Source organism: Balaenoptera acutorostrata, chromosome 6, assembly GCF_949987535.1.
Source record: "Balaenoptera acutorostrata chromosome 6, mBalAcu1.1, whole genome shotgun sequence".
NCBI lineage: Eukaryota > Metazoa > Chordata > Mammalia > Artiodactyla > Balaenopteridae > Balaenoptera > Balaenoptera acutorostrata.
Genome location: NC_080069.1, coordinates 121,565,933 through 121,592,664, shown reverse-complemented (window position 1 = coordinate 121,592,664; position 26,732 = coordinate 121,565,933). Strand labels below are relative to the sequence as shown.

At 51.3% G+C, this 26,732-nt stretch overlaps 1 protein-coding gene across 2 annotated transcripts in view; it reads right to left on the bottom strand.

The window, feature by feature from the left end:
- Positions 1–1,947: 1,947 nt before the first annotated feature.
- CFAP77 (cilia and flagella associated protein 77) overlaps positions 1,948–26,732 on the bottom strand; it is a 141,443-nt gene continuing 116,658 nt past the window's right edge. Inside the window, exon 7 of one of the 2 annotated variants that reach the window (XM_057549369.1) lies at positions 1,948–2,035. In XM_057549369.1, coding sequence (XP_057405352.1) covers positions 1,964–2,035 — 72 coding nt within the window. In that variant the 3' untranslated portion in view covers positions 1,948–1,963. Of the gene's footprint in view, positions 2,036–6,812; positions 7,584–26,732 lie in introns of those variants that run through there. The other variant, XM_007194451.2, reaches the window with a different exon arrangement.

The following is a 26,732-nucleotide window of genomic DNA, read 5'->3' as shown; positions in this document are numbered from 1 at the left end:
GGCTAAGCCGCGAGCAAGTCTGGTCCTGCTCTGCCCGCCGGCGGTCCGAGCCGCCCCTGCCCTGGGCGGACTTGCATCTGTCGAAGCACGGGCTTTTTCTGGCCTCGGGGTCTTAGGCGGGGGTTTGGATCCCGGGCCCAGCGAAAACAAGGCCTCTGGCGGCGCAGGGCACTGCGCGGGTATCAGAGCTGGAGCGGGGTGCGGCGTGGGGACGAGTAAGGGCTGGGGAGGGAAACTTCTACGGTGGGAAAAAAAAAAAAAAAGCCAAGAACCCCAACCTCCTGCAGCCCTAGCCGGCTTCTCGGCGCTTCTTAGAGCCCGAGAATATTTAGCAGGTTGTTAGTATACTATCACTAGTATTGAATTATCATAGTCTACTGTGAGATAAAACATGCTGCACCATTTATTCCGTTTGGAATTTGGATCCAGCCCTCTCTCGCTAACATTGTTTTATTCCTGTCTGGGGGTTTCCAACTCCACTATTGTTCCTCCTCCTTTTCTCTTTTCTCCATCACAGGGGGGGTTCTTGCACCTCAGCGTGTCCACAGCCTGAGAGGTCTGTGTGCACTCACCTGGGCTCTCGTTTAGCTGGGAGGATGCCCAGGAATTGGCCTTTTACTAAGCGTCCAGGGATCCTGGGTGGGTGATCCACCCCTCCCTTTGAGAAAGGAGTCTGGTGGGTCCTGGAGGGGTAGAAGTTTCAACAAAGCAGGGTGTGAACCACGGCAAGTTACTTAACCTCTGAGAACTCCATTGACACGGCAGGAGACAGACCTCTCTCTCCCTCTGTCCCCGCTGAGCCCCAGCCCTCTACCTTAGGGGTCTTGCCCACCCCCCTCCACCCGGGGAGAGAAGAGGCTTGGAGGACTCAGGGGAGGGAAAGGGAATGAGTGAGATGAGGTCCCGTCCAGGCCCAGACTCCCAGGACACCAGCACCCAGACCCCTGTTCTGGGCTCCAACACCTCCCCCCCAGCCTCCCACTTTTCTTGGGTTCTCTAGCTTCCAGTGCCAGCCCCTGCCCATCCAGTCCTTTGAAATTGCTTTCCTTTAAACCTTCAGTCTCTCAGTGAACCCAGAGCCCTAGAAGGGCTCAAACCAAGCATTCACAGAGCGACAGCAACGAAGGAGGAACCTTTGCTCTTCTCCAGGGCGGGGAAGCAGCTGCCCGGACTGGCCCTCAGAAGGCCTGGGCTCTGGCCCTGCTTCCACGCTGGGCAGCTCATCTCTCTTGCCTGGACCTCAGCTTTCCCTTTGGTCCAAAGACATTAACATCAGAGGTTTGTCGTGAGAGGCGAGGATAGGAGAGGCCCATGCCGGCTATGAAGTGGCCTGCCTATAGAATCCACGTCCTTCCCGCTCCACCTGCGGCTCGTGGCTTGGGTTTGACTTTGGATCAGTGCCTGGGCCAGTGGCTGAGCCATGGTTCTTAGCAACTTTCTTACCCCACTGCCCTGAGCGTGGAAAAGGCCTTATTTTGGCCGGTTTTGCTCACTGGCTTAGCAGACAGAGCCACATGAGGCGATGTGCTCAAAGCTTTTCGAGAATGGTCCTGAGGTCTTCTTCTCTGCTCCTGAAGGATTGTAGCTTGAATGCTGTCATCACGATTCTGAGTAGCTGGGGCCAGGGGCAGTGTAACGCCGGTGGAGTGGGGTGGCTGAGGATATGGCCTCCAGAATCTGCTAGTCTTGAAGTCGACTCCTGGCTCTAGAATCCAGGGCTGGGGCTAAGGTGAGGCAAGTGAGGTGAGTCATACAAGTCCCTATTGAACCTGTTGCTGTTTTGTCCATCAGGGATTTTTCAATTTTGATTTTAAAATATTACATTAAAATATTGTTTGTCTTGGTTACTGAGTTGGGGGGAAAGTCAGAAGGTGTGTACCTTAGGCCAGGGCCTTGTCTGCCTCACCTTAGTCCCAGCCCTGCTCTGTGACCTTGAGCAGACGCTGTCTGGGCCATGTGTTCTTCAGCTGTAAGATGGGGGTGATGTCGCCTGCTTCACATGGTCGTTGGGAGGACTCTGCACTTGGCTGGGGTCCTGGAGAATACCAAGTATGCATTTCAAATCACGACTACGGAGAACAATAGCCAGAGCTTTTCCTCTGGCAGGTTAGGGCCCCCACTGGAGAAGTCAGGCCCCCCGCCCTGGGCTTTGCTCTGGGCCTTCCTACAAAACCGGTCTGTGACATGGAGGGGACAAGGGATTTGGCTGATGCGGGCCAAGCTTGGGTGCTAATGCAAACAGATGGGCCAGACAAGGATTTGGACAATTTGTGGGTTTCAAGGTCATGCTGTTCTCAGTCATTTTTGTTGGTTTAGCTCAAAACCCCATGGACCTCCTGAAACCAGAGAGAAGATATTCCTTCTTTTCCTCTATTCTTCCCTCCCTCCCTTCCCTCCTCCCCTGTAAACACGCAGTCTGTCCTGTGCCCCGTGCTAGATGCTGGCGATGTCACGGGGGGTATGACAGGATGGACCTGCATGCATGGATCTCACAGAGTGCAGCAGTGTCCATCAACCTAAATTCCCCTTCAGAGATTATTTCCCATTTGTGAATTCAAGTTTATATTTGCCTTCATTCAGTTCTAGGAGCCTGTATAAAAAGCCAACCTAGTTTTTTTTTTTTTTCTTTTAATGATGATTTCAAGCATCAAAGCCTTTCCCAAGTAAAAAGAAATGCAGCAGAAAGACTGTTTTGGTCAAGAAGGATAAATGCAAGAGAATGTTTTTGATTGGAAACACAGACCTGTGTGACTGTCATGCAGGCCCACGTTGGCGCCTGAGCTTCTGGTCTGCTTGCTGTCATGCATGTGTGCTTGCTCTAGACCCCCAAATCTGTGATTCGAAACCATTGCTAGTTGGGGAGCTTGGATGAGTGAGCCAAAAAGCCAAGCCATCTCTAACTGGATCCAGGGACCTCCCAGGACTGGATTTGGATTTGTGGCCTGTGAGCAGTGCTTTCTCTTCTGTTTTCTAGAAGCCCCCTGCCAGGCAGAGATCAGACATCAATCGCCATTGGCTCATTGCTACCATCCCTGATAAAAACCCTGCATGATGTCAGACTCCAGAACCCCCTCTCCTTTCTTCGGGCTGAGAAAATTGTTAGTTATCTGGTTATATCAGAGTGGGAGTGTGTGGCAATGAGAGAACCAATGAAGTTTGGGCTCTAGTTTAAAAATCTGGAAATTGGGAGTTCCCTGGTTGTTTAGTGATTAGGAGTCGGTGCTTTCACCGCCGTGGCCCGGCTTCAATCTCTGGCCGGGGAACTAAGATCCCGGCTTGTGGCCAAAAAACAAAGAAAGAAAAGAAAAAAGAGACTGGAAATAGACTGAAGTCAGTGGGCATTCAGCATGAAAAGAAAGCTGGACCTACCAGCCAAGAGGTCTGCTCTTGTCCTAGTTTGGCTGCTAAGTAACTGCATCCCTCTGTCTTCTCTGGAAGGACTAGACATGTCCACAAGCCCCTCCCAGCTTCGTGAGTCCTGTTTCCAAAGGCTCCGTCTCAACACCCCAGGCCCGCACTCGCTCCCCACTCCTGCCAAGTGCGCGGCAACACGGGCGCTGCCTTCCTCCACCTCCAAGGGAACTTCTGAGCATTTCAAGCTGACCGGCTGAGGGGCCAGACCAGCTGCCTCCTTGTGGTTCGTGAGGACAGTACACATGGGCCTCTTTGTTTGGTTAAATCTCTGGTGGGGTTTGGCCAAGAAACCCGACCAGGAGGTAGAATGTTCCCATATGCCAACCAGCAGGGAGATGAACAAAAACAGGGGCTCAAGGCCGTACCTCTGGCGACAGCCATGCTCACGTGGCATTTGTCGGCACGTGATTAGGACGACTTGGGATGGAAAGCTAAGCCATTTCCGCCCATCTTTAATTGAGGAGTGGTTTGGAGCGACAGGCTCTGGAATGTATAGTGGACCAGCACTGGCCTGGGGCCCGCTTATTGAGTGAACTCAGGCCTCCTTTGACATCTCTTTTCCATCTGTGAAGTGGGGACGATGGTGGTGGAGGGAGGTTAGCAGATGGTCCCTAAGGCCCTTGCAGGCTGGAACCTTTGGGGACTCTACCCTGGGTCAGGAAGGATAGTCAGGGACTCCAGCTGTGCTGGGAGACCCCCCAGCCAGGGTCAGCATGAGCCAGGACAGGCGTTTGGCCGATGTGACAGGATACCCGAGAAGGCGGAATCAGACCAGAATCGGACCTGGGGCTTTGTGGAGGCACAAATAATTAATGAGGAGGGAAGGACCCAGCTGGGGGAGGGAAGGAGGCAGGGAGGGAAGGGCCAGGCACCTCCTTGGCCTCATACTCAGACTTGCCAGAGGGTGGCGCTGTAGGACAAGGAGCTGAGGAAATCTGCGCGAGCCACCCCAGCGTGGCCCGGGAGTGCACAGAGGCTGGGGAGACTCTGGGAGAGGATGGAGGTGTGTTCCCAGGGCATCTGTCACAGCCCCCTCGAGTCCCACAGCACGCGGTCTGCCTGCTTCTGAGGCAAGAAGTAATTGGATAGACAAAAGAGATTTCCCGGAGCTTTTTCTGGCCAAGTCTGTATTCTCCCCTTTGGCCCAATCCTTGGAAAAGCAGGCCTGGAGGGACCACTGAGCAGTGGGGCATCTTGCTCATTGCCATAGCAGAATCGCTCACTCTTCTGTGGATAGAGCCTAACTTCAGGTCCTTCAGGAAATTCTGTGTCCTGATGTGTAACCCCCCGCCCTTTCCACTGGGGATTTCAGAACAAAAGAGTGGGTTCAATTCCAAATATCTTGACCTCCTTGACACATCTGGACACAAAGGCTTTGAGCATCCTGCCCTCTGCCCTTGATCCCTCACAGAGTTCCGGTTGTCCCTTTGCCGTGTGCTTTATTAATAAGAAGAAAATAATAATTCGCATTCATCTATTCCTTAAAAGTGCCAGATCCTGTGCTAATCATATTATACACATTCTTTTTTTTTTTTTATAAATTTATTTTATGTATTTATTTTTGGCTGCGTTGGATCTTTGTTGCTGTGTACAGGCTTTCTCTAGTTGTGGCAAGGGGGGGCTGATCTTTGTTGCTGTGCGCATGCTTCTCGTTGTGGTGGCTTCTCTTGTTGCAGAGCACGGGCTCTAGGCACGCGGGCCTCAGTAGTTGCAGCATGCAGGCTCAGTAGTTGTGGCTCAAGGGCTCTAGAGCGCAGGCTCAGTAGTTGTGGCGCAGGGGCTTAGTTGCTCTGTGGCATGTGGGATCTTCCCAGACCAGGGCTCGAACCCGTGTCCCCTGCATTGGCAGGCAGATTCTTAACCACTGAGCCACCAGGGAAGTCCCTATACACATTCTTGAATGTAATCATTATCTAATTTCACTCGATGAAAACTCCTGTGGTGTGTCAGGGTCCCGTCTCACAGATGAGGCAAAGAGTGGTTAGGACACTTTCTCGGGGTCACACAGAAATTACTTAGTGGAGCTGGGTTTCATGCCCTTGCATGGCTGCCTGCTCAGTGGCCAGGCCCCTCAGGCTCGGCCCTGCTCCCTCACGGGGGTCGCTCCCTCCGGGGGTCAGAAGGCTGCAGGGTGGCTTTAGCAAAGACCAGTAGGGATGCTTGTCTGGTTCGTGGGGTGGGAGGGGAATTCTAGGCCCTTAGGATGGGGTCGGGGGGGTCTGTCAAGGCCCCCCACTGAACCAGATTCCTGAGGGGGTTGGTAGTGTGTGTGGCATTTTTATGGAATTAGCTTCTAGGGAGCTGCAGTGAGTGTGTGTGTTGAGAGTGGGGAGGCTGCTTAGGAAACGCACTCCGATCTGTGGTCACCAGACTCGGTGTGTCTCCCGGCCTAGGCTGACGGATGGTCCCCGCCAGGCCCTCAGGAGGTGCAGCAGGTGTTCAGGCAGCGGGTCATTCCACAGGTCCTTAGGTCTGGGCCCTGGGCCCTTAGACCCCAGATCCCATGCCACTTCCCTTCTAGAGGAGGAGACAGGCAATAAACAAGGACTCATTGCTTTGCCGAGAATAAAACAGGCTGGTGTGGGTTTACCTGAGGGTTACTCCAGGGAAGACCCTTTGAGTGGGGGACTTGTTCATATCTTTTTCTTTTTCGGCCACACCGCACGGCTTGCGGGGTCTCAGTTCCCCGACCAGGGATTGAACCCAGGCCATGGCAGTGAAAGCCTGGAATCCTAACCACTAGGCCACCAGGGAACTCCCTGAGTGGGGGACTTGGCTTTTGAGCTAAGATCTAAATGACAAGAAGGGGTGGGCTGGTGACAAGCTGTGGAGAAGGGATTGTGGGTAGAAGCAGGAAGGTGGTTCAGGAACCTACTGCAGTTCTCCGGAGAGATGAGGGGGGTTCGGAGAGACGGGATGAATCAGGGTGTTTTGGGAAGTAACATCGATGGGCTTGTTGATGGATTGGATGAGAGCGTGAAGGAAACAGAGTCGTGAAGCTTTTCGTCTTCAGCATCTGGGTGATCTCAAGTATGAGATGGGAAAAATGGAGGGAGAAGCGAGTCTGGCGGAAAAAAATCCAGAGTTCTGTCTTGGCTGTGCTGGTTTGAGATGAATGCCGGCTGCTTGAGTGGAGACATCCGGGGAGCAGCTGGATACATGAGTGTGGCATTCGCGGGAGAGATCCGGGGTGAAGGTCAGCGATGGACTTTGCACGGGTGCTGTCGAGAGGTCTTGGAGGTCATCTCCCTTAAAGAGTCTGAGGTTTGTTCTCACCCTGCTCGTAGGTTTACTCGCTTTCAAATAAAGGCACAGGAGCAGGATGACAAATAGCACTTTTAATTTAAAATAGATCAGTATCTAATTTGAGGGGAGAAGCCAACGGACCTGCAGAAAGATTGAGGTGCAAAGTGCCCCAGCCTGGGTGCTTTCAGCCCCGGAAGTCTCTCTCTTTCGGGAGGGGGAGGGGTGACCTTCCAAGGTCAGTGCCGGTGGAGGAGCCCATCTGGGCCCAGCACTGAGGAGGTGAGGGCCGCTCTGAGTAAGGAACGTGGGCTCTTCCTGCCCTCACAGGTCCCAGAGAGATGGTACTGCCATGGAGAGATATCAGGAATCCCAAAAGGAGCAATTAAAACTCATGTTTGGAATATAAAATGAGGGCTTTCAAAGCATGGTACTGTCACACTTTCTGCAGCAAATACATGGGTTGTTCTTAACACTTGAGGGCAGAGCCTCAGAATCGCCCCTTAGTCTGGAGTCTAAAATCTGCCTTGGATTTTGGGTTTCTCTTACCAGGTGAGGGCTTGAGAAGGGAGGGTGGGGGGCCTGCAGGAGGAGGGCGGTCCCTAAGTGGAGGGTCACTGGGGCTAAGGGAAGTGAGTGTAGCTAACTCTAAAAAGGGGGCTCTTACCAAAAACGATCAAACTAAGACCTGAATCTGAGGTCCTGGCCAAGGCAGAACCTGCAGAACGATGGGGGACTGTCTTATGTTAGTTGGGTAAGAAAGGTGAGTCCTTCAGAGAATTTTCTACTGTGTCAAGAAGGCTTTAGGGGTGGGTGTAGTTGCCCATCCGCAGGGTTCCCTGGCGCACAGCACACTCTTCCCGGTGGGCTTTGAAGGCTCTCTGGCGATGGGCCTCGGTGGGGAAGGTATCGAGATGGGGGCCCACCTGTGGACAGAGGGAGAGCGGGTCAGTGGGCATGAGTGCTCGGGGGCTCGGCCTGGGGGCTCCCCTTCCTTCCCTGGCCGGCCCCCTACTTCCATCTTAGAGTAATAATAAAAATCGCTGTCAGAGGGAAAGAAGTGAAGGGAAAGTGCTGTCCTGGTGCTGCGGGGTAAAGTGAGGGGTGACATGGGACAGGGGTGCGAGAGCAGGGCTGCCCGGTGCCCTTGTTTTTCCTTTTGTCCAGCTCGTTGCCGGGACGACGTGTACATGATAAATATCACCTGCCGAGGACCGGGGTCACCGTGCAGCGGGACCTCACAGCCAGCATTATCCTTCACATGCTGATTCTCCACCATGAAAACCCCAAACAAGCCGCCCTCTCCAAGGGGGGCTTCCTGGCACGGTTGGCGCTCCGTCACCGTAGGACCATCTGAGGCCACCCCACACTCCAGGGGCCAACACTCAGTTGCGCCAGAACCAGAGCCAGATCCAAGGAGTGGGGGGCCCCTGTCGTTAAAATTTTATGCAATCAGTATTTTGGCCTGCCCTTGCCTCTCAAGAAATGGTGGTGAGTGGAAACCTCTCCTGTCTCCTGGGTCTGTTACACCACCTCCAAATGCCAGAGAATTCCCGTAAAATGGCATTTCTCTTTTAGGATAACTAAGGGAGGCACGGGATAGAAAGGGTTCAGGCTTGCTTGTTTATTTATGCATCTGTTCATTCATTCATTCATTCATTCACTCACTCGTTCAGGCCACACATATTAACTGAGCACAGCTCTGTGCCAGGCACTGGGGTCCCGCAATGAATGAGAGGGACTCACTCTTCCCGGGGTTGTGGGGGGAGCGGACGTGGGCGATGGTTACGCAGCTGTTTCATGAGAATCGGTGCAGTGATGGGGGCGTCAGTGAGCACAGGTAGGTGGGTTTAAGCCTCCCCGGAGTCAGGGGCTTCTCTGGGGGACACGGGGAGGCTCGTAGGATGAGCAGGGCTTTTCCAGGCTAAGGGGGCCACGTGCGTGCTGGCCTTGGGGCGCCCCGCAGCTCAAGTCCACAAGGCGACATGGTGGCCCGGATGAGGGTCGGCAGGAGCAGCCAAAGGCTCTGCCGTGACTTCAGGATAAGGCAGGACCCACGGCCAGGATGGCCACAGGCTCTGGCGAAGGGCCAGGCCGGAGGTGCCCTCACCACCACGGGGGACGGGGTTAGCCGAGACCACAGAGCTGCAGGCAGCCTTCCCGTGACGAAAGGTGAGAGAAAAGAAAAACTGGGAGAGGATAAGGTATTAAAAGGAAGTAGAGGGAAGGCCAGGAGGAACTTGTAGGGAACGTCTCTGTGCTCGGCGTCCCACACTCTGGCCCCCATGGGGGGAGCACAGGGACCCAGGGGGAAGTCATGACCCTTAGCCAGAACTCGTGGCCCAAAGCGGTTTTCTGACAGCAGAAAACGCAGGTGCAGAGCTGACGTGGCCTCCTGGTTCCCTGGGTCCTGCATCTGCTGTCTCCCTCCGGACCCCGTCAGACCCCCCCAGTCCAAGGTCTGGGCCACGGCTTAGGGTCAGTGAGACCCAAACCTCAGGTCCAGGGGGCCATGCTTGCCATCAGGGGAGAGCAGGCACGTCAGGTCACGGGAGGGCACAACAGAATCCGACTTGACCATGCTCATTTTACAGGTGAGGAAACTGAGGCCCGGAGCAGAGTTTGGTCCAGGGTTGGCCCCAGAGGGAATCAGTGGCAGAGAAAATCTGCTTTAGCACCCACCGCCCACTCACTAACCCCTGGGCACTAAGTTCTAGATTCCTTCTAGAATATTCTGCCTTGGCTGCCACTCATGCTGTGTCAAGGGAGTTGGGGGGACTCCCTGCACCTCACTCATGGGGTGAAAAGGGGGTTGGGGGCTGCAAATGCTTATTAGAAACTCATAAAAAAATCAAATGGTGATAAGTAGATTGGGTTAGTCATTCCGGGACATAAAACTGCATCCTTCACTCTCTGGGGGGTGTGGAGACTCTGGAGACCCTGCAGAAAGCCATGACCCTCTCCTCTGGGAAAATAAGTACCACAAGTCCTAACGTACAAACAGCGCAGGAGATTCATGGACCCTTTACAAGTGTGGTGGCATTTCTGGGAGCCATCCCAGCTCCGGCCTCAGGTTTCTGGTTTCTGGGATATACGTCAGGATCGTCCGGGGCTCTTGTCACCCAGGCAGGGCCTGAGCCCAATCCCAAAGCTCTGAGTGCACCCGGGCAGGCCCTTCCTACAGTCACCAAAGCCCCACCCAGACCCAGACTCAATGCCTGGTGTCAGCTCATTTCAATCAATCACTCCACGATCTTGTTCTCAGCTCAATCTCCAGTTTCAGAAAAATTGCCAAGTGGCCTCACAGAAGTTATTGAGAAGAGAGAAGTTCCAATACACTGTGCAGGAGGAAAGTAGCCATAAACAAAAGGCCTTTCCAAGGTACATCTTGTATCCCCTCCAGCAAGGGATGGAAATTTTTACACAGTGACATGATTTTCCTGACACCCGTGCTTCCCAGGAGGCAGCTAGAGATGCTCAGTAAGGCCTCCTGGGTACCCTGGCTGATTTGGATGCCCAGCCGCCTGGGCCTCTTAGACCTCCATGGTCATCTGTAGCATTCAGAGTGGCAATAGTTCTGTCCCTACGGCCTGGTCACCAGTCTTTCTTAACAGGGAAGCACAGCTCTGCAAGTCCACCTCTCTGCAACTCTACACGTCCCTCTGTGGCTCTTGTACAGGGTTGAATGGTGACCTCCCCCCAAAAGATACATCCACATTCTAACCCCAGAACCTGTGAATGTGACCTTATTTGTAAAAAGGGTCTCTGTAGATGTAATTAAGGATCTTGTGATGAGAATATCCCGAATATTCAGGTGGGCTCTAAATCCAATGACAAGCATCCTTGTAAGAGACACAGAGGAGAAGTCCACGTGAAGACAGAGCTGTAGATTGGAGTGATGCAGCCAGAGCTTGGGAACGCCAGGAGCCACCAGTAGCTGGAAAAGGCAAGAAAGCCTTCTCCCCTAGAACCTTCAGTGGCAGTGTGACCCTGCTGACACCTTGATTTTGGAGTTCCGGCCTCCAGAACTGTTGGAGAATAAATTTCTATTCTTTAAACCATTATGTGTTTGGTAGTTTGTTATGGCAGCCTCGGGAAACAAATGCAACCCTCAAGCCATTCCCTGAGTAGTTCAGCATGCAGGAGTGCTGGGTGGTGTTGATGTTGGGTGGTATTAATGGTGGGTGGTGCTGATTTGGTGCTGATGATGGGTGGTGTTGATTTGGTGCTGATGGTGGGTGATGCTGATGGTGGGTGATGCTGATGGTGGGTGGTGGATGGTATTGATTTGGTGCTGATGGTGGGTGATACTGATGGTGGGTGGTGCTGATGGTGGGTGGTGGATGGTATTGATTTGGTGCTGATGGTGGATGGTGCTGATGGTGGGTGGTGCTGATGGTGGGTGGTGGATGGCATTGATTTGGTGCTGATGGTGGGTGGTGCTGATGGTGGGTGGTGCTAATGGTGGGTGATGCTGATGGTGGGTGGTGCTGATGGTGGGTGGTATTCATTTGGTGCTGATGGTGGGTGATGCTGATGGTGGGTGGTGCTGATGGCAGCAGGCTCAGAACTCACTCTCATCTCCTGAGTAGGTAGAGGATCCAGGCCGTAGGGCCTGCTCAGCTTAGAGGTAATCAGGTTAAAACCAGCACACAAATAAAAGAGAACCCTAGGAAATACTTTCTTTTTTGCAATCTCCTTTTACTTAGAAACTTTGTCAAGGAAGAAATATTCATTCATCCATCCATCTAAAAAATTATTTATTAAGCACCTATGTCCCAGGGATGGCGAAGCACCACACCCTTTGTACTTTGGCATTCCCAGTTCCATTTTCCCCTGGTTTTCCAAAGGGGTGTTTTGGGCATAGGAGGTTCACCCCAGGGGCTGACCACACACATCCTGACACCTACTATGTTCTCAGCAACACTGGGCTGACGTGGGGGAGGCTGGCATGTCGTATGTGGTCCCCGATGTCGCTGGAGTCCCATTCCTGCTGGACTCTTGGAGTTAAGTCATCCCTGGGGTGGATCCAGGGGAGCTTAGGTGAGTGTCCAGCCCCAGAGCCCTAAGAGGTGGGGTCTGCACCTGCCCTGTTCCCTGAGGACGCCCAGTGCCTGACATGGGGCCTGGCATTCAGGGAGTGTTGAAACAAAGTTGGAAGAGTGAACAAATGAGTGAATGAATGAATGAGAGAGTGAAGGAAGGAAGAGGGCAGAATTCACCTGGCCTCAGGTGGTCAAGGAAGGCTTCTCAGGCCAGGTGGGCCTGGAAGGATTGGGACAAGGGAGGTGGAAGGGAGGTACGGCAGGGGAAATGGTGTCAGCAGAAGGAGAAGAGGGGTCGTGTGTGAGTCTGGAGGTGAAAACCGAAGGAGATGCTTAGTTGCTGGGGCTGGTCGACTCTCCCGAGAGCTAACTCAAGCAAAAGCTTACCCCCTGCCCTCATGAGATTGTTCTTTAGAAAGAGAAGGGAAAGGGGGCCTATTCTGTACCCATGAAATCCCCAGAGCCCCAAGCAGAACATGGGAGTCCACGGAGAGGGGCGTTCCAGGTTTCAGAGTGCCAAGAAGCAGGCGCCCCTCTGCAGCATTTGTCCTGGAGGCTGGTGGCTGGGACCCTCAGGCTGTTACAGTAACAGACCTGCCGTTTGTCAGGTGCAGTGCACTTATTTCACACAAGCCTCAGAGTATCCAGACGTTGTCTCCATTTTACAGATGGGGAAACAGGGGCCCCAAAAGGTTAAGTCACTTGCGCCAGGTCTCAGAGACCCAGAGCCGTGGGATTCCTGGCCCCAGATCTTTACCAATAATCTCCACTCTCTTAATAAATGCCCAGGAAATGAGACAAGTGAAAGGCACTGCTGGGAACGGTGTGGCTCTCATCCTGCACGCATACACGCACGCACACACGCACGCACGCACGCTCTCTCCTCCTAAAATAGCGGCTCAGCCAGAGATGAGGGTCCTAATTACAAGTCAGGCCTCAAGTGCTGTGGTCACGACCCTGTGGACCCCCGGAGTCAAAGGATGAAGAGGTGTGGAGCAAGAATTCCTTCTGAGATGCTTCTAAATTAAGCCATCTGCAGGCTGTCTCCGCCTGGAGCTAAGAAATCGTAACGGCTTTGGCAGGAGACAGCTCTGCTGAATGCAGCCGAGTCGCGCTTAGGTCAATGCAGGTAAATAAGAGGCGAGCGCCACTGGCCCACCAGCAGCCCTGGGAGCAGGACGGGCGGGTTGGCGAAGGTGCTGGTCCTATTTGAAGGGGGAGCATCTCAATACATCGCCCAAATAAGTGCAGACCGGGTGCCCGCACTGCACAGTACACCCTGGGGATACGCTGGTGAATAAGGCAGACCCACATGGACCCTGCAAGATGGCCTGGGAGGTGGCCGCTAAACACACTAGATGTGTAATTGTTTAGTGGCAATTTAATAGGACTGTGGACTGGGGAATTCTAACTCCATCTGGGGGGCAGGAAGTTCTTTCCAGAGAGGATGAGAGAGCTATCCAGGGGAAGAGGAAGGCAAAAATGTCCTAGATGGGAGGGAACAGCCCAAACCCTGAGCAAATTTGGGCAAATGGGAGGGAGTGAAAGCCAATCAGTGTGACTGAGGGACAGAGATGAGGAAAGGGAGGAGGTGGGCAATTGGCAGATCTTCAAAAAGATTTGCATTCAACACTGGTCCTAGGATCGTAATCCCCTCCCTGGATAACACCCTTTGCCTCTCTGCAACCAGACTGGAATAAAAGATTCCCAGAAACCTGGGGTTGGAAGAAACCTCGGAGATCACTGAATCCAACTCTCCCATGATACAGATGGAAAACCCGAGACCCAAACGTGGGAAGCGATTCTCCCAGGGTCTCCGTGGTCCTGGGCAGAGCTGACACTAGCCGCCACTTCCATCGCCTTTTCCTGAGGTCCACGCCCTGCCCACTGTGGGCCCCACTCCGCCCCAAGGGATCTAGATTCCTGGATCCCATTTCCCAATTCATTTGAAAGCATCTGTGCTTTTCTGATCTACTTAAAACGAGCCAACTTTTCATCTGATTGATACCCTTAATTGTGCCTTTGACATTTCATTAATTTTGCTCTTGACTTCATCGTTTCCTTCTTTGAAGTTTCTCTGTTGTTCTTTTTCTAGCATCTAGAGTTGTCTGCTTAGCTATAATTACCTTTTAATCTTTTTTTTTTCCCTAGTATTAACATTTATACAACATAGCATTGGCAACTGTGTTTCCCTCTACATGTTCTTTTATCTCATCTCACAAGTTTTGAGTTACCTTTATTTTTGTTCGGTTCTCTTTTCATCTAATCTCTATCAAATTTCTGTTTGGATTTCTTCTTTGGTCCTGAAGTTATTTATAAATATGGTTTTAAATTTCCAGGCAATTTTGTTAGTTACATTTGTGACCGATTTCTAATTTTATTTCTTTGGTGCCAAAGTGATCTGCGTGAATCAGACCTTTTGGTATTTGTTGAGTTTTTATGCTCGTTTGAAAAGTCTGATCCACTTTCGACAGAAAATCGCTACGTGGAATAAACTGGTGCTGTTATAGGGAAGGTGCCCATGTGATCTGGGTTAGGGGATAAGGTGTGACCGTTGCCCTTTCATCTATGTACTCATATTTTCACTTATTGAATACTTATTGAGTACCCACTGTGTGCCAGACTCTACACTAGGTACCATGATTCAGGGAGAATTTAGAAAGCCTCTACTGTCATAGAGCCAGGAAACTAGTAATAAAAATATGATCACACAACTAATTATTCGCTTACAGTTGTGCTAACTTTTTTTTTTTTCCTTTGGCTGCGTGGGATCTTAGTTCCCCGACCAGGGATTGAACCCGTACCCCCTGCAGTGGAAGCACTAAGTCATTACCACTAGACAGCCAGGGAAGTCCAGTTGTGCTAACTATTAAAAGAAGTACCAGATTCTGTAAGAGCTTATAATACAGAGAATTAAAAACTCAGACTTTGGGGCCAGAGGAGACTTCCCGAGGAAATACCATACAAGCAGAGACTTGAAGGATAAGGTGGGGATGAGGTGAGGGTGAAAGTGGTGCTGCAGTCCCACGGCGACAAAAAAAAAAAACAAAACAGAAGGGATGAACAGGGCAGGTCACGGAGGGGTAATCTGAAGGCCAGCAGACACGGGGAAAGGGGCTCAACCTAAAGTATGTCATCAGGGAACAAAGCAAGAAATACCATTTCTCGCCCATCAGATTGGTAATAATGGTCACAAGTCCGACAGTAGAAATGGGAACTTTCATACACTGCTAGAGACGGTGCTCATCGGTACAACCCTTGGAGAGGGATTTGGCTTCAGCTAGAAAGGCTGGAGCCTATGACCCCACGAGTCCACGTTTAGGTACATACCCTGGAGAGACCTTCAAAAAGGTCCACCAAGCGATGTGTACAAGAATCCTCATTACAACATGATACAAAATCCTGGAAACAACTGCCTGCCCATCAGTGGGGACTGGATATACCGAAGGTGGTGCATTCACGCAGTGGAATAATCGGCATCAGTTAAAATGACCACTCCAGAGAGGGCCTGTCTGACGAAAATGAAATAAAATGAAAAATTCAGTCGCTCTGTCCCGCAAACCGCATTCCAGGGGCTCCATAAGCCTGTGTGCCCACGTGGGCTACTGCACTGAGCAGGGCAGCTGCAGAGCACGTCCATCATCTCAGAAAGTTCTGGTGAACAGGGCTGCTCCAGGTCCAGCTGAACCAAAAACACAACGTTGCACGGAAAAAAGTTTCATTTACAGATGGAACGTAAGTATGATGCCATTTACATGAAAAACGTAAAACCTACAAAACGATCCCCTGTGTTGTTCAAGCCCGTGCATGAATCTAGTTAAACGGAAAGAAATGGGAGGAAAGAACGTGCCCGGAAGTCATGCCTGGCATTGCCTCTGGGAGGGAGGGGGTGAGAACGGGGAAGCAGAGGGTGCTTCGGTTTTATCTGTAAGGGAGTATTGCCTTTCTGTCTTTTTAAGATGAAAACGCAAGAGGTGATTTTCAAACTGCATTTTGGAGAAGTGACACAGGGCCAGAGGTCTCTCCCTCCACACACCTGCAATTTAGAAACAGTTCCTCTGTTTTACGAGAGCTGTTTGTTGGAGATTTGTGTTTGATTCCATCTGAATCCAGACTTTTGCTGCCAAAAGGAGTGTCATCACCAGTGGTGTGTGACTTTGGCTTGTGCCCTCCAGCGGGAGGAACCCACCCACCAGTCAGGTTCACAAACTGAGCAGCTTTCCCACGATCCTCCCGACACATCCTCCTAAAAGGGGCGGCCGGGCCAGCTGCTATCCAGGCCCCTCTCATGAGCCTCACAGTGGTCCCCCAACTGGACACCAAGCCCTCCAGGGCCAAGTCTGGGGGCCGAGAAGGCAAAAAGGTAGGATCTGAGGAAAAAATAGCCAGATTAAAAAAAAAAAAATCTCCCAAAGAGCTAAAAAAAAAAAAAAAAATGACAGCTATAGAGATTTTAGTTTAGTTTTTTTCAAGTGACAACTGCTCAGGTGACTGGGAGAGATTTTGCTTTAAAAGATTGAGGGGCTGTCTCCTCTAATGAGAGGTACTTGAAAATTATGGATCAGTCCCAGGTCAGTAATTTCTGCCAAGCTCGGGCAGCTGGAGGTCAGAGGCCCCGTAGAACACAAATCCATGCAGGATGTTGGCGGGCACGGTGGGTCCTAGGCTCTGATGTAGCAGGTCTGTAGTGTAAGTAATTAACGAGGGTGGCAGTCTCTCCTGAGACATCTGGTCCCCTAAATTGTTATTCTGCTACCGGCTCTAATTTCTCTGTGGTCCAAAAATAGATGGAGCAAGGACACAGGGCCTGACCCGCCCTGCTGACACATGCTGTGTTTTCAAAGAACATCCAAACCCGGGCTTAGAAAAACAAACATCCTGCCGGTCCACAAGGTCTAACGTGGGACCTCAGGGGACCGTGTCAGGTGAAGGGGGAGAGCGACGGCCCCCAGGTGAGGGCTGGGGGTACCACCCTCACTTGACAAGAGAGGAAACTGATTCTCAGGATGGTTAAGACACTGGCTTAAGGAGACCCAGATACCAAGCGGCAAAGCCAGACCTGGGAACCAGGTTTTTCCTCCACTGACTGTGGAGTTCTTGAGGCTTACTGCGGCAGAAGAAAAGAGAGTCATGCATGTCTTTGAACATAATAATCGTTTTGCTATTTCCAGAAGCCAAACAATATCTCTAGATCATTCCCAAGGATTAGCTAAGGCTAGTCAGCAGCAGTTGAGATCAAAATTGAACAATGAATCTGCTTGCCAGGTGCTTGTAGATAAATAATAGGGTAATACCAAGGCGGGGTGTTTGAATTTTCAAAAAAACTCCAGGTTGGTGCCCACCCCTGCTTCTTCAGTGTCTAAGTTTAATAGGCTGCAGGTTAAGCGAGAGTCATAATAGCTCATTGGGGAGGCTGGGGACACACGAGACCCTCCCTCACCATCTGAGGCTATTTCTCGGTGCCCAATTATCACCCTGTTCAAGGCTCCAAAGACAGAATCTGGGCGATGAGTACTTGTCTGACTCAGGTGGGCTATGTTTTTTTCAAGTTTTTTTTTTTATAGCTACTTTATTTATTTATTTATTTATTTATAGCTGTGTTGGGTCTTCGTTTCGTGCGAGGGCTTTCTCCAGTTGCGGCAAGCGGGGGCCACGCTTCATCGTGGTGCGGGGGCCACTCTTCATTGCGGTGCGCGGGCCTCTCACCATCGTGGCCCCTCCCGCTGCGGGGCACAGGCTCCAGACGCGCAGGCTCAGTAGTTGTGGCTCACGGGCCCAGTTGCTCCGTGGCATGTGGGATCTTCCCAGACCAGGGCTCGAACCCGTGTCCCCTGCATTGGCAGGCAGATTCTCAACCACTGCGCCACCAGGGAAGCCCAAGTTTTTTTTTTTTAAACAGCTCTGCTGAGATGAAATTCACCCTTTTAAAGTGTATAAATCTTTGCTGTACATCCGAAACTAACAGAACATTGTAAATCAAGTATACTCCAATATAAAATAAAAATTAAGTTAAAATTTAAAAAAAAGAAAAAGAAAAAATTTTTCTTCCAAAAAGAAAAGTGCATAAATCAATGATTTTTAGTATATTCATAGGGTTGTGTAACCACCCGCATAATCTAAGTTTAGAATATTTTCATAATCCCCTAAAGAAACCTTGTACCCTTTGGAATCACTCCCCATTTCCCTTCTCCTGGCCCCTGGCAACAATTCTACTTTTTATCTCTATGGATTTGCCTATTCTGGACATTTCCTAATGATGAAATCATACAGTGCATGGTCTTTGGTGACTGGCTTCTTTCACTCAACATAACACATCCTCAAGGTCCATCCATGCTGTAGCATGTTTCACTATTTAATTCCTTTTTATTGCTGAGTGATATTCTATTGTACGATCTACCGCATTTTGTTTATCCATTCATCAGTTGATGGACATTTGGGTTATTTCCCCTTTTTGGCTATTATGAATAATGATGCTAGGGACATTCATGTACAGGTTTTTGCATGGATGTGTGTTTTCATTTCTCTTGAGTATACGCCTACAAGCAGAATTGCTTGTCACATGGTCACATGGAAACTCTGAGTTTAGCCTTTCGGGGAACTGTCACAGTGTTTTCCAAAGTGGCCGCACAATTTTTTAATTCTCACCAGCAATGTATTAGTGTTCTGATTTCTGTGTCCTTGCAAACACTTGTTATTGTCTTTTTTTATTACAGCCATCCTAGTTCTTGGGTACGAAGCAGTGTCTCACTAAGGTTTTGATTTGCATCCCCCTAATGACTGATGACTTTGGGCATCTTCCATGTGTGTATTGGTGATTTGTGTATATCTTCTTTGGAGAAATATCTATTCATGTCCTTTGACCATTTAAAAATTTGGGTTATCTTTTCATTACTGAGTTGTAAGAGTAATATTTATATTCATAGATGCAAGTCCCTTATAGGATATTTGATTTGCAAATATTTTCTCCTCTTCTGGGGGTTGTCTTTTCACTTTCTTGATAGCATCACTTGAAGCACCGAAGGTTTTCATTCTGATGAAGTCCAATGTATCTATTTTCCTTTGGTGGGTTATATTTTATTTCCTTTTATATAAAAATCATCTTGATGTAGCATAAAAAGGCAAGGACTTTTAGGATCCTTAGCAGTCGATTTAAATGGCCCCTCTAAGGCAGGGATGGCAAGGAGGCTGCACGTCCCGTGATGGCGGCTGATGCCCATGTTCTGTCATAAAATATTCTCAGGCTGAATCTAGGCCCGTGAAAAAGTGTGCGGTGATTGATTAGCAAGATCTGTCATGGGCGTGGAAGGGAGAGGGTGCCACGTATTTGCTCGAAGAGGATCAAAACCGAGTCTCCCATGGTAACAAGGAGGAACAAAGACTCAGAACCCCTGGGAGAAGACATCCATGCGTTCACCTGCCCTTAACTGTCTCTCTCCCTCTTCAGGCAGCCTCGGGGCACCCTCACCTGGGAAGACCAGTGGGTAGGTTAGGGTGAGGGGAGGACGCAGGGAATGAAAGAGGGGAGATGGGCAGCCAGTGTGGACCCCCTGGAGTCTTGTTATTTATAGAGCGGTCCCCATTTGGCGTGGGTGCAGGAGCCAAGTGAAGACTAACACATGCTCCCATAGTCATCCCACAGCGGACAATAATACGTGCCACTTAAAAAAAATCGGTTCTGCTCTTTTAAAAACATTAAATCCTCATTTAGGATGCAGAGCAGAGAGAAAAACCTTGCCGGTGATGGCTTTCAACGGGGCCTGTAAGAAAAGAGTGAGTTCCCCGTGATGAAGTCTTGAGTGTAGCCCTAAAACTGTCCTCAGGACCGCGTCTACCGCAGCCCATCCTTTTGCCCAGCACGTCCGTCCCTGGCTGGGCTGTCGCCCCCAGGTTCTGGGAGTCCACCAGCCTCGAGGTGCCTCCACCAAAGCTCCATCTGGGAGGCCCCGAAGCCATCGAATCATCCGTCCTCCCGGCTTTGCATCCTGCCTTCTCTTTGAAACACCTCAGCCCGAGAAGGATGTCAAGCCAGTAGCTGGTGTGCGGGACCCAAATGCAACTAGGGGAGAGAAAGACCCCTTCCCGCTTCCCCGTCTCCACTTCGGAGCCCCGTCCAACACACACACACACACACACACACACACACACACACACACACACACACGCGTGCGCCCACACACACACGCACACGCACCCCAGGATGCAAATGATAACCGCACAGCCATCACTTGTGAAGCTTGACAGAAAATAATGAGAAACACTAAATCTTTTATAAGGTCAACACTCGCCTTAGCCGAGCAGCTGTCAAACAAGAAAAGAATTTAGCGCCGGCGCCACGAAACTTCCATCGGCTCATTAAGCCCAACAGGGCCCGGGCCTGGCGTGGCGGAGGAGACGCGGGGCCTTCCGTTTTGTGTCAGTAATTTGCAGTGGAGAAGGAAGAAGAAACAGCCAGCGCCAAAGGGGCCTGGGGGGCGGCTGGGGAATCGTTAGTGCGCCAGGAGCGGCCTCAGCTCCTAATTGGAAGCATTGGGCATTATCAACGGAGGATTTGCCTCAGTTCCCTGACAGCTCGTGGGCCCAAAATGATCGCCCACTTGTCAGTGTAAAAGACCATTAAAAACAAACCATTTTGATTTAATTGGAGGCGGTGCACCATGGGGCCAGGTGAGGACGATAGGCAGGCCCGCTCACCCAGCCTGCCGCCCCTTCTCCCTCGGTGATGGGCCCGGGGGGTGGGCTGGGGGGAGTGTGTGTTTTTCCAGACTTTTCGGCTTTCAAAAACCGTCTGAGGAAGGAGTGAATGGGAGACAGGAGGAGACTTCACAGTGGCAGCGAGGGCTGTTTTCAATGGGGTTGTCAGCAAGCACCGTGACAAGCGGAGCTGCCAGGGATTGGGGGGAGGTCTCGCCTTTCCTTTTCAGAGCCCAGAAGATGGGCACCGGCTGGCACTATTCTTCCGGGAGGTGGCCCAGAGGCTTTCGGCTGGAGGGGCTCAGCCTGCGAGGGGGCAGTGGGCGATTCCAGCGGGATGCTTCGCCCGCTCACCCCGCTTAGAAATATCAGGATATGGATGGTCATGATGGGCTCTAAGACTCTATGGACAGCAGGACTTCTTTTACTTTAATGGACTTCTGTTATTTTAAACTCAAGGAAGCGCTAAGGAGGGGGTTAGGGAAGGAGATGTGTTGATGGAGAACCTTTGTGAATGGGGTGGGCCCCAGAGGCTTGGGTACCCACCCCGTGGAGGCCGCGGTAATGATGATGCCTGCTTGAGAATTCCGCATCGTCTCAGAAAGAGGAGGCCGCTGGCTGTAAACATGAACCCAAACTCCCGAGCCGGGCGGGGCCTCCGAGCGCACGGAACATCTATCTGCCTGTAGCTTTTGAGTCAGAGGGTAGACTCCCCGACGCCGCAGACTATATGTTCTCCGCGTTGACACGCAGTATCGTGCTAGCTGTGGGTACTTGATAAATATTCATTGGCGCCTGCCAGATCTCAGAGAGGGCTATATATTTGTATATTAATCTCACCCCCGTCCCACAAGCGGCGATCTCATTTGCTGCCTACCGCTTCCCCGTCAAGACAATGCCTGCGGGAGCACGCGGTGCTGGAGAGTATCTTCGGCAGAGCAAGGGGGAGACGCACCAGCCGATCTCTTCATAAACTTCGACTGTTCATTGTGATGAAGGATCAAGCTGGGAGGAGACACCAGATCCCTGGCGAGCATCAAATTCCAGAGCTTCAAATTTTGCTGCTGCATTTAGGCAATGGGGATTCCTTAATTACTTTCTCTGGAAATTTACCTGACAATGCTTTCCCAGGTAGCACAAGGTGGTTGTCCAGGCGCACGGTTCCTCGGCTGACAGAGTCTTTGATTTTGTGCTCGGTTGCAAATTAAGTCCTTTGCTGAGCCGTCCGTGCAGTGCCCGTCAGTGCCTCATCGCTTATTCATTTTGGCTGTTGAACAACTCCTGTGTTGCTTCCAGGGAAGCCGGGGACGTACTCGGCTGTGCCGTGCCCATGGCCCATTGGGGTGGGGTACGCTGTGGTGGGGCTTGGTGTTGTCTTTCCCCTTTTCTCTTATTAGAATAATGAGCAGGAAGATTTTTTTTCCAGTATCTCTTAAGAAGGAGGAGACTCTTTCTGTGGTTGACGAGGCTGAGCCTGTCAAGTCACAGATAGGAATATTAGAGTTAGGTGTCCTCAACTAGACAGCAAAGATGCTGATGCCATATTCCAGACACTGTTCCAGGGAAATGCCAACAGACAGGGGACCTTACTCAACTGTTAGGGGTGCCCTGTGGACATTCAACAAATCCTGGGTGGATGGATGGATGGATGGTTTAGGAACCTGGGATAAGGCAACAGAGCCCTTAGAAACGCCTCTGAGATTCAAGCATCCTTAAGGATCCTCTCCAGCTCCTTTGCTCAGCTAAACCTCTAAGTATCAATAGAAGAGGGGTTTTATTTTCTGCAATATTTGTACCCACAATTTCGTTCAAAAATATGTAGAAAGGCAGTTCAAGTTGACAAATCTTCTGTGACTGTGGACAAAGGTAGAGAATGCATACTGGGTGGCAGAGGTCACAGCATCTGGGCAATCCACTGTCCCTGCAACACAGGGTCCCACCTATCGACATCCAGGACGCTGCCCCAAGGAACCATCCAGAACCTGGACATCGATGACAAAACAGTGTCTGGCCTCAGGTATTTGCAGGGCTGTCACTTAGAAGGGGAAGCATGCGGTTCCATGGGGCTCCAGAGGGAGAAACACACCCTGAGGCGGCAGGTAGAAGGAGATAGAGGAGGCAGACTTGGACTGAACTTGAGAAAGCTGCTGCTGTGAACCGAATCGTGTCCCTCTAAAATGCATATGCGAAGCCCTACCCCCCAGTGTGGTGGTATTTGGAGGTGGGGCCTTTGAGAGTAGTTAGGCTTGGATGAGGTCATGAGGGTGGGACCCCCATGATGGGATTAGCGCCGTTTTAGGAAGAGACACCAGAGAGCTTGCTTTCTCTCTCTCTGCCGGGGGAGGTCACAGCGAGAAGGTGGCCATCTGTAAGCCAGGAAGAGAGCCTCATCAGCTCCTGACCATGCTGGCACCTTGATTTCCAACTTCCAGCCTCCAGAAATAAATATCCATTGTTTAAGCCACCCAGCCTATGGTATTCTGTGAGAGTAGTCTGAGCAGATTGAGACAGACGTTCATAATCCTTAGGGCTGTTTAACAGACGACAGCTTGCCTCCAATAGGACGTTTCTTTCTGAAGCCCCAACCTGCCTTATGGCAAATGTATGAAAGGGCACAGCCTGCCTTGGGGAATGTGTGCTTTAAACATATCTGTGTAAGAGGAATTGACATTGACCCAGGGAGCTGAGGAGCTGCTTGTTGAAAACGCAGGCTTGGTGGCTACCCCAGACCCACTGGATCGGGGTCCTGGGTGGGGCCCTGGAATCTGCATTTTAAACCTCTCCTCAGAGGACCCCAGGCACAGCCAAGTCTGATAACCATTCATCTAAAGAAGCAGATGGCAAAGCCCCGTCCAACCCAGAGATGTTACTGCTCCGTGACCTTCCCCTGGCCAGGCCTGTGCCAAGTGCTTTACATGCACGGTTCACTTGATGCTATCATGATCCCCACTTTATAGATGCAGATGCAGAGGCAGGCCTGAGGCAGGATGGGACCTGGGGCATCTGTGTGGTTTCCGAGCCCACGGGCTAGGCCCTCCTGCTGGGCTCCGTCTCTGCCTCAGGCCTTTTGATACAGCAAGCCTCACTCCCGCCCCCCCACCTCCATCAATGGCCTCTTTCCTCTTTAGCCTTGGAGCCAAGCTGCCATTTAAAAGATGCTACGGGGTTTTGTCAAGGTCTAAAGGCTATCAGGGCAGTGGGAAGTTTCGTTTATCGTGAGGGCTTAAATCAGCCAGAGCAGGGCTGGCCACGACCCTCTGGACACCTATAAACACCCGAGTTCCTGACCGCCCTTCACTTTCCTTCCCAGGTCCTGCATTTAGCCCCCACTGGCCCCTGACCTCAGTTGCAGGTCCTTGGTATTTATTGACTCTTCCAGGGCCTGAGGCCCGGAGGCAGCCAGCCAGAGGGCTCAGACACCACCCGCCACTTGTTAACTGTGACCCTTGGGGCACATGACTTGAAGCCTCCAAGCTTTGGTTTCTGTGAGCGTGGACACCAAACGAGACCATCCATCGAGGCACCCAGCCCGGCCTCTAAGAGGCGCTTGGGATGTGTGAGCTGTCGGGTGTGGTTTTTGTGCTGTCATCTGGGGGCGCCGTCTTCTTGGACGCCCTTCCCTCTGCACCTCCAACCAGTGGACTTTGGTCCAACTACCCACATTGTTTGCACTGCTAAGGCATCATTTCCCAGGCTCTCTTTGAGGAGAGGAAGGGAAGAAGCCAAGAAAACATCCCCGTCATCTTCCTTCCTCCCCGACGTGTTATGTTCTCTGATGCCCATGAACTTTGCATCTCTGAGGGAAACCAGGGAGGCTGTGTGTTGCACGCGGCTTGTAGATATGAGGATACCGGCCTCTGGATTCATCTCGCCTGCACTTTTGACAAACCTCAGTTTGAATGAACCTTGACTTTATCCAAGTAGATCATCGAATGTTGTTTATCTGCGGGACCCTCCTGCTGGCCACGTGCCAGGCGGCTTGGACCCCATCACTCCCACAGCCTTGGTGCCTGGTGACAGAGGCTGACAAGTGGGGACATGTGGAAACGAGGGAGACATGGAGGAAGTCATTCCAGAGGTGGCAGACGTTAACCCGAACTCCTTCTTAAGCCCGGGAGATTCTCTTTAGATCATGGGGGATTTATTCTCTTGGGGATGAGCTGGAAGAAGCAATTGGGGACCTGGAAAGTCCTATCAACTCCCAAAACTCAACATGAGATTCTAGCTATCTCCAGAGATTAGAAATAGATGCCTGATGTCAAAACAAGCCGTCTTAGTCTATTTTCTGGTTGATTTTCAACACGAAATTGGAAATATTTTCACACCCAGTGGGGGGTGACGTGCTTTCTGGATTAGACTGAAAATTCCCAGGGGTGCCTGACAGATTAAGGGGACAGCCAGGCTGGGGGTCCCCAGGTTGCAGGGCTGTTTCGTTACAAGTGCCAGCTCCCACATCCCGCATGATGCCTGCCACCTCCCTCCATGACCCAGGTTCCCTCAGACTTCAAGATTTCTCCAGCTGCACCAGAAACTTTGCCGCTATCTCCTCTCCCCCCGACCCCCGGCCCCGGCCCCTTTTCCTCTTGTCCCCATCCCCCAGAGCTTCAGCTCACCGGGATTTGAGCAGCCATGTCACCTCGTGAGCAGGTGCCTAAAAATTCTGTCTCTCCGAGGTGCCGGATTATGTAAAACCAATTAAGCCCCTGCTTTTATTCCTTGGGTGAGTCAGCCCTTCTGCATACTGATCTGATTTATAACAGGAGGGGGGAATCTGTATTTAGGGAAGAAATTTCAAGAGCATCAGAGCCTCTGAATCATTCTTCCTATTGCCCCGTTCTGCGTGTGACATATTCCATCCGTGCTCTCAGTGCCCTACGCGGCAACCTGGGATGATTCTTATTCTGCGGCAACAGACCGACAGGATTCTTAAAATACATCACTGGTGCAGGGACCTCAGGGAGGGGCAGTCCATCTGGAATCTGCCCTTCCTGGGTCTGGAAGGAGTGACTTTGGGGCTTGAGACACCCGTGCAGAGAACGGTCCATTTTTATTTGAACCGTGCGGGCCCTTTGGAGAGGTGGCAGCAGCAGGGTGGACGGGCTGAGAGCCTGCCCTGGGGCTTTAACAGAGAGCTAACTTTCCAGCCAGCTATGATTTGTAAGAGAGCTTAAAGGTGGGCAAGAAAATCCTTTTCTTAGATTCAGCAGCTTTCACTAATCAGCTGCATCTCTGGGCATCACTGCTTGGCTGACTGCTGATTTTTTTCCCCCTACCGTCTCCTGTTCTATTAGTGAGTCAGGGGCCCAGGAGACCCGAGGCAGGGTTAGTCTTCCACAAAGAGAGAAGTCTGATCCCAGCGTTCAGAGCACAAGAGCTTGTAAATCAAACTGTTAGCTTAATAGCTTGGGCCATTATTCTAAAGCAGTGGGGCTGAACCCAAAAGCCAAATGAAAATATAGTCAATTTGTTCATACTTTAGTGACTGAATGACTATGTAATGTCAGTGGGTATCGGGGCTGTAGAGGAAGGATGAGGGCTTGCGGGGAGAGGCAGAGTGTTCGGGTTGAAGCGGAGACCCCGAGATGCTTGGGCAAACCCCCCTCTAAAATGGATCTTGGATCTCCAATTATAACACGGACTTGGCCACAGAGATCCAGACTCCGCAAGTCAGCCGCTTTCACGACTGGGGCTGAGCGCCAGCCTCTGACCTTCATGCCTGATGGAAACTGAACAGGAGAAACCAGGCTTGGCCGGCAGCACGGGGAGTGCTCGGTGAGCCGTAGGGAGGAGCAGGGCTGAAAGGGGCTTGAGCACAGGGACAGGGACCCCGGGGAAGGATGTAGAGCCCCCATCCTTGAAAAACATTGAAAAAATAAATAAACCTTACTGGTTTCGTAAAAGTTACAGGTACTCATTATAAAAATGGAAACAATGCAGAAAAGAGCATCAGAGAAAGTAAAATAGCCTCCAGCTCACCCCAGGGATCCCAGCTGCTGCTACTCGGGGCCCCTCCTTCCGGACGTCTGTCCTGGAGCATAGACCCCCGCGTGGTGTGTGGGTGCCTCCAACCAGACAGGGTCACGCAGCACAGGTTCTTCCCCCCAGTAATATGTGGGGAAATTATTACTAAAGTGGGAAAAGGTGAGTAAAGTGTCAATAAGTACAGACTGAAGTCAATATTCTCAGTGGCTGTATAATATTTCATGATGTCGTATATTATCTCTGCGATATCTGTGTAATATCTCCCAACACGTACCTAAGCCATTACTTGCCTGCGACGTCCAGCCTTTCACCACTGTCAGTGCTGCTATAAATATTTGGGGGCACCCGCCCCTCTGT